The sequence below is a fragment of the Leptidea sinapis genome, chromosome 33 (assembly GCF_905404315.1).
Source record: "Leptidea sinapis chromosome 33, ilLepSina1.1, whole genome shotgun sequence".
Taxonomy (NCBI): domain Eukaryota; kingdom Metazoa; phylum Arthropoda; class Insecta; order Lepidoptera; family Pieridae; genus Leptidea; species Leptidea sinapis.
Genome location: NC_066297.1, coordinates 1,954,182 through 1,966,572, shown reverse-complemented (window position 1 = coordinate 1,966,572; position 12,391 = coordinate 1,954,182). Strand labels below are relative to the sequence as shown.

The window sequence follows — 12,391 nt, the reverse complement described above, 5'->3', positions numbered from 1 at the left end:
TAAATCAAAACACGCTTTAAAAGATACTTTCTAAAAAAAATATAGGTTTAGAAATAAAATTTGAAAATAAAAAATAAAAATATGAAGTACCCAGATAAACAAATAAAAGTGGTTTTCGTGGTATTTATTTGATAAAAATGTTACGTATTTGTTATTTATTGGCCAATAAACTAAATAAAAACTAAAATCACATTGTAGTCTTGCAAAGCCCAGAATTTTGAGGGACTTGTGTAGGAATGGTGAGAATCTCACAGTGAAAAATTATTTATATATATTTCTTACGACGAGCATATGCGAATAATCCGACTTATAAATTATTAAAATATTAGTAAAATAATACCAAGTAATGTATTATTATTTCCAGGAATATGGAGTCAGAAAATGCAGCTTAGTTTGGAAGATGGATGGGTGCTAGTGATGGACTATGAAACTGGGGTAAGTTTTGAGACATACAATCAAATTATTTATTCATAATAGATTCGAATAAAGGCCGAAACTTGAGCTTTAATTAAAAGAAGTGGCAAGGAAGTCATTGCCACTCTTTTAAACTAACGTTTAATACTATAATTTAAGCTACAGCGATTTAAAAATTATTTTAATTACTATCTATGTAAATAAAACGTTGCAGAGTTTTGAGTAAAAGCTAGTATTATACATATACATAGTATATGACGGGGCATGGCCAGTCACGTGCTTCTTCTAATCTCTTCACAAGGATCTTCGTGGTTGTGCATTTTTGTGGGCATTTAACACGACATCAAGTAAAACACCGTCTTACAAACACTCGGTATACTACAAACAAATTACGTAATAAAAACGCGGTGTTCCTGACATCCGTGGGCGACACAACCACTTCACTCGATAGTTTTTCCCTGTCTGTCTAGGGGGGTGCAACTTCCCTACATTGGCACATGAAAAAATTTGCATTGAAAGTGCTGCCACCTATTCTATTAGGTACGCTGCAACTTCACCACGATGGCGATAATTTAACATACATAATAGATAGATAGATGGAGCTAGTGATAGAAAAAAACTCACTTAACTTACTTATTAAAGACTTGACTATAGTGATGTAATCATTGAATGGTTCTCCTTAGTTAAAGGTGACTGCTGTACTTAATAAACAAAAAATAATTACCACCCACATAAAACAAACATCATTATGCATTCAATACGGTCTACATCAATATGCAATATGCATTCAATACGGTCTACAACAATAGTAAAAAGTAAAAACTATAAACATAATTAGCGCCATCTAGTGACGGTATGCTTAGAGCGTAAAAATAACGCAGCGCCATCTCTTGGCCTGGGTACACTGATTTTACAAAATAAAATCATGAGTTGCACATCTATCTCTAGTATATAGTGTATTATCTATGTTCAGTCTTGCTCGACCCACGCCCGGGGGCTGCTCTCGCCCGCACTCGCACCGCAAACTGATTATACCTGAGCTAAGGAAAATTGCCTTCTAAACTAAGCTAAATGTTCTTGACTGCGATATATATATATAGTTATAGAATAGGTTGTTATTATTATATACATTATATATTTTGTAATCAGTAATTTATTTCCACAGTCAATAATGGAGAGGTTTCCCGCATCATGGGTTCATTCTCCAACGGCATTCACCTCACCAGAGCCAGCTGAGCTATACAACAACGTGCTGGCCTTCGTCGTAGGGGCCCCGGAGACTGGTGGAGCCTCTCCGGGAGGCTCAAGGAGGGAACTTCACATCTTCCAGTGTCACGACGTCAGTGCACAGACATTGGTTGAAGAACTAAATGCTTTAAAGTGAGTATTGTCTGACTGTTTTATTTGACTTTGATGCTTTTTTCACGATAAATGTAGAATTCTACCAATAAAACAGAAAGCAAGAAATACCTCAAGGTAGATACGACGCAACTTCTCAACAAAATATTAATTTATTTAATCTGCCTCTCTCCCAGACACATTTTTCAGTTTAATAACAGTTTAATACAGTTTCTTACTTCAGAACACTTCCTACTAATATCTTCCCTTTCTTGGCGTGCGTCCGTGCAGAAGTTTAGGTCGCTATGCCAACTTAATGGCTGACAGGCTTGCCCTGCATGTTTCAGTATGACAACTCTCTCTATTATCCCTACTTAGACATTTCATTGAGATAAAACTTTTAGTTGCGAATTAGAAACGGGCAACAATAGGCAATTAGACAATGCCTACCTCGTTGTAAACCTAAATGAATATAGTGTTAAATTTTATTGAGTATAATTCGGTGCCGTTATTTTAAAACCAAAGTTCTTTTGATCACCTACTCATAAAATGTTTCCTTACGCTAGATACGAAATACCTACGGCAAGCAATCTTCACATTACATATTCCTGTATAGCCGAGTGATTAGCGATCCTACCCACTAAGCTAGAGGTCCCGGGTTCGAATCCCGGTAGGTGCAAGCATTTATATGATGAATATGGTTTGTTTCCGAGTCATGTATGTTTACATGAATTTATGTATGTTTAAGTAAGTATATTGTATTAAATATACCATTGTCTTGTAACCCATAACTAACAGGCTATATATGCTTAACTTGGCAAGATAATTTGTGTGAAAAGTGTGTCAATATTATTATTATTATTCCAAAACTCAACTACGACTATGATCTGAGTGAGATCTACAATGGCTACCTTGCTAGAAAGCCAAAGCCTGCCACTGCTGTATATATAAACCAGTAGAGGTTTGGATGCAGCAGAAATAATGAATTTTGTTGCAGGAAAAATACTTTTCAGAAAAGTACAGTCAGGTTTTACTTCAATTGGAATATATACACAAGTATTTATGGAAGTCGACTTCTGGCTCGGCTCCGTTGTTTATTAACAGCTGAAATATATTACTGTTTTAACTTATGGGGTGTGAATATAACAGTTACTCAAATAATTTGGGTACCGTACCTTAGTCAGAAAAACACCTACACTTTTTCACTAATTATAATACGCCATTCATAGAAGGAGAATATAAAATATAAAGAACTTGCACAAACACTGATAATACAATACTTTAGAAATTAATTATTAACAAGATTATTTATGAATAAGAAATTATAGTAATGAGATGCGTGAGCTTATACTTTTAATGGAAAAAATCGAATGACATTCAATAGTTATGAACATGTCACTAAAAATATTCTACCTACCCGCAGAATTTCAAATCATTTGGTCGCGGTACGCATACTACACGTATACCGCGACTCTGTCATAAATATTATAATTATTTTGTGTGAGTGTAATTGTATGAGTGAATTTTCTGTGTTTTAGTGTAATGCCTGATTGTGTTATGTTTTAATGGGTGTATAAATATGAAATAAAATTTTTGAATACATATACTTAAATAATATGTGTTAGCCACACTGTTCTACTACTAAGCCCAATTTGTTATGCGTCACTCGAACGGTTAGCTCGGTTAGAGCACTGGCACGGAACGCCAGAGGTCGTGGATTCGAGCCCCGCATAGTTCATAAAATTTTGTTTTTCAAATTTTATTTAGGCCAAATTTCTTTAACATGTTGTCAGATTGTTGCAATGCCCATTTCAACATCATCACGGGTGCAAGTAATCACAATTGATTATTCGCTACCCCTACAGAGTGATGTATATGCATCATCAGGAGCACCGTCATTCTTAGCTTCACCAGCTTCAGTATCTTTATCGTGACTGTCAAGAACTCCTCCATCAACTTTATAATCGAAAACTTTTTCGGTAATAGATGACGCTATTTCACAACACATTGCTATAAAATAATCATAATCTAGTCCCAGTCTGTCCGATCGCTTAGATTTCGAGAAAGGAATTTACTCTTTTTTTCCTTTTAAAAAACAGAGAGCACATCGTAAAAAAATTCTTGTACTCTTATGAGATCAGTTTATCATTCATTCTTATCATTCATCGGAATTACATAAATAGGCCAGAGAAACACAATGTCCTAACAATAATATAACACAAAAATATCAAAATTTATCTCGCCGAGATGATTCAATACGTCTGTGATAAAGATACCAAAAGCACCGCTATCTTAAGATAAGTTGTCGAATAGCTCACACAGTCTGCTGTTGAGTGCGTGAATAAATGTTCTATTTCAAGCTTCGATTCGGATTGCCTTACTCTCCAGCCAGCTCATGGTAAATACATAGATTTAAAATATATAGGCGTACAGGTGACTTGACAGCCTGATAATGCTTTGTCAATGTATGCGTTAGGTAATGGTTCAACCTTAGATTAAGGATTGGTCTCCGCTGCGTTCCAACTGGGTATCGCACTACCTAAGAACAATAGCTTTTTTATTACGGCAACTATTAGATGCTTGTGTGCGTGGCATCTTGACACTCAATGGCATCTTTCAAATTTTGTAACATACGCTTCGTGTTATTTTACATTGAAATTAATAAAAAACATAATATTTACTGATGATATGTGATCCCAGTGGCTTTCCTATTTCTATTAGTATTATTTTTACAAAGTATTACCACGCAACCAGGCATTTTAGCTTCAATTATTAGCAAAGTTTAATAAAAAATGTGAAACATCAAGGTCATACATTGTTCGAGAATGGCTCGAGTACGCCCACTTGGGCGTGGTATTAATTGCCGCACTTTACGAGTACGCCTGCGGTATCTAGTTGGATTGCAGCGGAGACCAATCCTTAATCGAAGGGTTCAACATTAAAAATTCTACGGAGCTTGAATGTTTTTTTTTCTATACCCTAGTAGATTGCTATGAGTAAATACAGTGGACCCAGCTTCATACAAATCAAATCAAAAAAATTTTATTTCGTAGGTAAATTGCATTACACTTGAAATATGTCATTTGTTCACACATCTCGTTCGGAATGCAAATTTCCTTAGAGAAGAACGAGCAAGCTCTAAGGATGCTCTTTTCAAAACAGAATGGCATTACAAGTTCTTATTTTCAATTAAATTTAAAAATACATCCACGTATATTCTATTTCTTGCATAATACCCGCTTTTACGTACATTTTTATTATTATTATATAATTATAATATCGACACACTTTTACACAAAACGTGTTGCCCCAAACTAGGCATAGCCTGTACTATGGGTGTAAGACAACGATATATTTAATATAATATACTGACTTAAGCATACATAAATACATATAAACATCCATGAGTCGGAATAAAACATACATATCCATCATATTTAAATGTTTGCACCTACCGTAACTCGAACCCGGGACCTCTAGAAGACAGGTTCACTAACCACTGAGCTATATGGGTCGTCATTACATACATACATTTCTTAACACTTAGTACGATTCGTCATCCCGTTTAATACGCCAACAACAGAAGAACAAGAACCCCTGATACTGCAGGGCTTTCCTGGATATTCTTCCATTGATGACAATGTGGCACCCTAATTCAATGATTTGAAGATCTTATTGAAAATGTGAATAACACACAAAATGGAACCCTAAGTGAGATTTTGTCAATCGCAAAGACATTATCAGCTGTGATTTAAGACGCCTTGCAAATTCTTTAAATCAAAGAAAAAACGCACTACAAAAGTTTAATTATGTTGAAAATCGTATAATTGCTAATGTATCTAAAATCTTTCTGTCCAACCAAAATAAGTGATAACTTTAAATAAAGTAATTAAAATTACACTATGTATTTAATTTATAAATGTTTTTAATTATAGACGATATTAGACCATAATATTATAATGTAGTACGTTTTATTTCCCTATCACGCATAATGCCTGCTATACCAAGAAATCGCCAAAATAGCGTATAATTTGAACCATTTTTTAAAGGCATAAATAAAGATTTAATTTTTTACAAAAAATAATGATATGTCTACAGAATACGAGTGTGAGAAGTAAATTCATTCTTTCTCTATATTTCTATCTTTAATAGAAATTGCGAAAAAAATCACCAACATAACCACCCCTAACATTTACTAAATAATCATTCGATCTAGATAAAAATTGCATGAAAAATTATTAATTATTTATCAATAATATTTAACATGACATAGTTTTGTTATTTTTGCAAAGAAAATTGTATTATGTTTGTACTAAATTAAAAATGATTCTAATTATGAATTAAAACTATGGCGATCTGGTAACCGGTAACGGGAGAGGTAACCTAGCTCCGCTCGATCCCTCAAAGCCGTTGGCTCGGTCCCCAGTCTTAAGACGCGTTGTTGGTTGGGTCCCTGTTTAATCGTTTTTACTGTACATATTTTCGTCTGGTGAAGAAAAAAATCACAAACGTTTTTAATCGGACACAGATGTGTGAATAAAAAATGAAATATTTCCACCACCAGCAACACCCATTATTATTTTTTTAATGTATTTAGTGGCACGGGATGCAAGTCCATAGGCCTAAGAGCTTCAAGTAATAGCGTTGCCAGTTGTGTGACAGATCAGTCACACTCTATGCAAATATAATATTAAGCACTTTAACACTAGGTACTGAACTTTTTACTAACAGTAAGCGTTTCTTTATAGGGACTCTAAATAAAATACTAAATGAAGGTAAAATTTAAAAGTAGTACACAAACACACACATTCGCACAATTACCACGTCTTGTTATAAATTTTGTAAATTCGATATTAGAAGTAAGTTCTACAATATTATTATTATTATATCCTAACTTTATGTTTTTTGTGATGTTATAAATAAAATACAATAAAATATAATATAATAAATATATATATAATAATAATATTTATCAATGACTGATATCTAACAATACATCTGGATTTTCTAGGGGCATAGGCAATGGCGGGTCCGAGGGTGGCCGAGACTTCGTCATTGAAAGAGAAAGAGAAAGAGAGCGGGAGAGTGAGACAGAAAGACCGCGGCGACAGGTTAGTTGAATTTTATTTATTATTAAATGATTTCAGGAAATAACATTTATTATTTAATGCCTTAAAATTGCAATAAAAAAAGTGAATAACCAATTTGGAAAAGTACCCGAAAGTAATATATATATAGTACTCGTATAGTAGCTCCCGTGGCGGAAAAGACGGTCGAGATTTCAATGAGATGGTTTGGGAATGAGGTGGAACGAAAACTAGGCTGATAAAAATCACTGGATACGAAAAGTGTAGTGGAAGACCGCCAGCCAGTAGACAAGGGTTAACAAACTTGATCATAAATTAAACTTTAATATTTCTTAGAGAATGATTGAGAGTTGTGACAACCGCGAGAGCAACTCTATAATGAGCTGACCGCGCTATATACTTGTGTGCACATTTAGGGCGGATTCCAAACTGGAGTAAGTTTTTACTCGCGAGTAACTACTACTATTCTAAAATTAAAGCTAATATTGCATTTTAGCAAGCATAGACGTAAGAATAATATAATCTATTCGCGAGTAAATATTTACACAGTCGATTTGGGCCGCATAAAAAGACGTTTCATACCTCTTTTAATATATTCTCAGTTTAACCTTTGAAAAGGGTTAGAACAGCAGTTGTCAGAATAGAAATGTCACTTTTCACCTAGAAAAAAATAAACAATCTGTCAACGTTTGACATTTCACTCATTTTCCTACAAAATTGAATTGTTATGGCATTTCATGTCACGTTAGAAGAAACAAGAGAACATGGATTTTTGTCGGTATAAACATTCATTCACTCTTCGTTTATCATTCACGTTTAAACACTGACCTCTACTATATACCACTGGACTGGCGGCTGTCAAAGCGCTTTTGTGCCTTTTTGATATTCGCCATTTTGGCGCTGTTGGCTTAGCCATAGTCTATGGTACTAAAACAAGTGATGGCAACCTCAGCAAACATAGATAGATGGTGGGAAACTATTAACAAAAACAAAAAATTGTGTACCTACTTTATTACGTTGATTCCTGAAGTATAAATAACACGGATAACGAACGAAATTAATTCAAAATGCAAAAATACTTCAGAGAACTGTACGCTTCTGTCGCAGCCATTTGTATTATACTTCAAAATTAGTTCTCTGGACGCTCGCGAGTGGCACTTCAAATAGGCACAAAAAATTTGTCGTCTAACATATGGAACAGCCTGTCCAGTGGTATTTATACAGGTCAGTGCGTTTAAACCATAGGATCAGTGTACCGAAACTCTCTGAGAAAAAACGGTTGCATCAGATTGTATGAAACGTGCAGTCATTGATAGATTGACAAATGACGGCTCTAATCTTGCAAAAATGGAGATAGCCGAAATCCAGTACGTTTTAAGCAACTGTTCGCTTTTAAACTTAGCCGGATTATACTTCGTCTCCAATCGCCATACTGTAATTACTACTATTTCATACATATGTCAAATCACTGCACGTTTCATACTAAACTAAATTTCAATTTTTACTTAGGCGGTCCCACCTCTTATTACGTAGTATTTACATCCTCTTTGCATAGAAAAACAATACCGAGATAGCGTTATTCGCAATTAGGTTGTAAAGACGGAAACGAAAATAATTATCCAAGGGATAAATTCAAGGAGTAAAATTATCGAATATCCTATATATATTTATCCTATCCTATTTTAAATAAAAATATTTGAATCAGATTTTGAATTTGCATAATATTTGAAATGGTTTAAGTAATGCTTGCAAAAGAGCGAATATTCCGTCAAACACACAATACAACCGTGTCAGTGCATGCCATATTGTGTTGTTAAAAATCTATAATATCCAATTTGTGTTTCAAATTATAAAAAATAAAACATCAAAATTAATGAAATCAAATCAAAATCACTTTATTTATTTTTAAATTGAGCGCCAATTCGTAAAGGGTTTAGCTAATGAAAAGAAGTGGCAAGATACTCATTGCCACTTTTTTAAATCAACATTTACAACTTCATCGTTTTACAAATAATTTCAATTACAATATATGTAAGTTCAAATAGATCTAAGATTAATCTGTATTTTGTTATTTCAGTAGAAATTACTTTTGACGATATTCTTATGTATTTCTACGTATGTACTCGTGATGTATCTATCTTAAATTAAACATTAAGTAAAGTATAAAATTTTAACACTATTGAATCCCAACTATTTGCTAATGAATCATCTAATTAAGTGTTATTTTCTAATTAAGTGTTACAAGCATAGACTACGTCATAAAAAAACCAGTTTACAATCTTCGATCGCTCCGATAATGCTAATCACAATTTCTGTGACGAATCTGACCTTCAGTAATATACAAATTTAGGCGTTTTTTAAGTTTGGTTTAGTTAATTTGGTTACAACATTAATGATCGTGTAATAGGGTTTGTTATTTTACATGTTATTTATTTTATAAGCACATAGTCACCAGTGGGATGCTCCTTTGAGGAGATGCCGCCTGGATTATGGGTACCACAATGACGCCTATTTCTGCCGAGAAACAGGATTATTATTTTTAACTCTTATTCTCCTGCAATTTAGCTGGACTTTAGGTATTTGTATTGAGGGTCGTATTGAGAGCAGAATCCAGTGATTTGCCCAAATATTATTCATAATCTACTTGTCCATCAGACCTTGTGGAGCTCGTCTTTTCAATCTCATAAATGTTGTACCGGGGGTTTCTTTTTCATTAAGTTCCTTGCAAGTTGGTTTGGGTGGTTTTACATGCGCTTCTGATAAGTTCGTAGTGACTCTTCTACTTCCTTCTTTATAGTTTTTATATTTAAATCTCGATGTAGACGTTCGTTTTTAATGTACCATGGAGCTTTAGTGATCATTCGAAGCATTTTGAATTGGAACCGTTGCAGTATTTCAATACTAAATAGGAATGTGTAAACATTATTGTGTTTCAGTCTGAAGGGCGCCGTAGCTAGTGAAATTACTGGGCAAATGTGACTTAACATCTTATGTCTTAAGGTGGCTAGCGCAATTGTAGTGCTGTTCAGAATTTTTAGGTGTTTCAAGAATCTTGAGTCGCACTGCAATGGGCAAGGAGTAACAAATACCATCAGCTGAACGTTCTGCTCGTCTCGTCCCTTACTGTCATAAAGGGAATGGAATGATCATCAGGACCATTAATTAATGCTTAGCGATGGATTTCCGCAACATAACGCTCAATTCTATTACTTTTCAAAATGCCTGCCTCTCTTAAAAGCTACTGTTTATTATCTTTCATAATAACGAAATAAAATATTCGCAACTCGACCCTGAAATAGAAATAGTTTCCTAGATAATTCAATCCAACTACAACCTGATAACGTCCCTTTATCACTGATAACATAGATTAGGTCGAACATTATCCAGTCTGTGCAGGTGCCTTTCATGAAGCATGGCTCCAGTATATCTTACCTACGATCAAAAGCAATGGAACGCTGTATTCAAAGTGAGTTTTATCTCTTTTTTTATGTCAATTAGGGACGAGACGAGGAGGACGTTCAGCGGATGGTATTTAATATCCCCTGGATCAGGATTCTTGAAAAATTCAAAAATTCCAATCCATTAAAATACCTTAGTTTATAGTCACGGTGGTCGTACATTCTTGAGACAACAAGTGGTTTTATGTAGGTATATTGTTTACAAGTTTAGTGCAAAAAAAAATATTAAACTACCTTCAAATGTAAAGTAAATATTGAAACCATTTTTAATTAGCTCATTTTATGCTTAAGATTAGTTTATTTAAGTATTTATGTTTTTGTTAAATATGTAAGCATTCTTATCCGATGGAAAGAGCGGTCTTCCCTAACACAGGTTCTGCGAACTAAAAAGGGAAGAAAAATTTCACTAGTTACGGTGCCCTTCTGACCGAAACAATAATGCTTACACAATACTGCTTCACGGCAGAAATAGGCACCGTTATGGTACCATAAGGGTGGTTTTTCATTCAATTTCCATCCGCATGCGGAGCTACTACGATTGCGTTTACTCCGAACGCTCCTGGCCACACGCAGATAATGTCCCACCCGCAACCAATCAGCGTTCCCCGCGTGTGCAGTACGCGAGAAACACATGTATAAAATAGGAGCATGCGGGTGGTCCGAACGCGGATGAAATTCCGCGTGCCATGAAAACCGCCCTAAACGCATGCAGACTAGCCCTACACGCGGATTGATATCCGCGTGTCAGGAAAAGCACCCTTTTAATATATTCAAACGGGCAATGTTTATTACGGTCTTTCATATTTTTGTTTAATTATTTCCAATCATTTGAATATCAGCGTCCTATGTTCGATGCTGTCTTTCTTTATTTCTCTCTCCCTCTTGAACACCAATCTGTCACTTCTTTATTCTATTTCTCTGTCATTCTTCTTCTCATGTGTCCAGCCCATTTCCATTTCAGTTGTTTGATTTGATATTTTTTTATATCTATAATATTTTTGGTTCGTTTTCTTAGTGTTGCTAGCCTTGTTTTATCTTTTAGTTTTATGTTACTTTTGTACGACTTGGTTGAGGTAAGCAAGAGACAGATCTTTGTGGATACCACTTGGGGAATGGTGCCTGCCTATGATAGAAAGCAAGACAATCCGGAAACCGGTTTTAATACCTACACTAAATTATTACGTGGGTTCTTTTATTTATATAAACACATAGTAGAGAGTTGGATAAAGTAACACTGTTTATTGCTGAAATTTGCCGTGATTCGTCACATTCCACGTCAGATTGGTGGAGATTCAGTTCAACCCCCTCAGCCCCCTAAATGCCTCATGTAATTTTTGTGAACCCCCCTAAAGACAACCATAATTGAGCTCCAGACTGCCCATCGTTTAGATAATCTCCAGATCTAATCTCCAAACAATACTAAATTTATCTGTTATGCCGTTATCGTAATAAATAGAGGCCCGTGTTTGATACAATATTTATCTACGAACAAGTGGATTTTAGCATAACGGTTTCAACTAGAATAATTCAGTTTTATCTGAAAGTATTGTCAGTACAATTGCTTAAGATAATCTTGTCTTAAGAAAAAGCGAGTTGCGGCAACCAACGATGAAATCCATCAACGAAAAACAATTAATACAATATTCACGATACAAGTGAATCTTTTATTGTCACATAAGTAAATAGTAGAAGAAAAATTTTGTTTGGTATTCGAAAAATTTCAAATTGAAAAATCTAATAATTTTATCAAATAAATGTATTGGTCCTCGATAAATCTACGAAGTTTGAACGTAATCCAGGAGGTCTACTCGCAAAATCGACAACGATATATTCCGAACGATACGATAAAACTCCGAATATATCGCACCTACCCTACTCTTAACAAATGTTCGTATTCCATATCGTTTATCGTAACAATATCGTAACCATAGACTAAAATTTTGATTTTTTGACCGATGTTAGAGTGAATGAATTATGCGCAAACCTTGAAAAACTAAATACATATTATTATCTGTGCTATGTCGCTGTTAAGTGTCAAAAGTCATAACATAGTTTAGGCGCTAATGACCATGCCAGACTCTGTACCGCCAATTT

General features: G+C 34.6%; 1 protein-coding gene across 5 annotated transcripts in view; it reads left to right on the top strand.

Annotated features, from left to right (window-relative positions):
* Positions 1-12,391, top strand: part of LOC126974773 (epidermal growth factor receptor kinase substrate 8-like) — a 53,765-nt gene that overhangs the window by 24,385 nt on the left and 16,989 nt on the right. For all 5 annotated transcript variants that reach the window (XM_050822445.1, XM_050822444.1, XM_050822442.1 and 2 more), the window contains exons 4-6: positions 365-435; positions 1,580-1,794; positions 6,764-6,863. In XM_050822445.1, the coding sequence (XP_050678402.1) occupies positions 365-435; positions 1,580-1,794; positions 6,764-6,863 (386 nt within the window). The remainder of the gene's footprint in view (positions 1-364; positions 436-1,579; positions 1,795-6,763; positions 6,864-12,391) is intronic.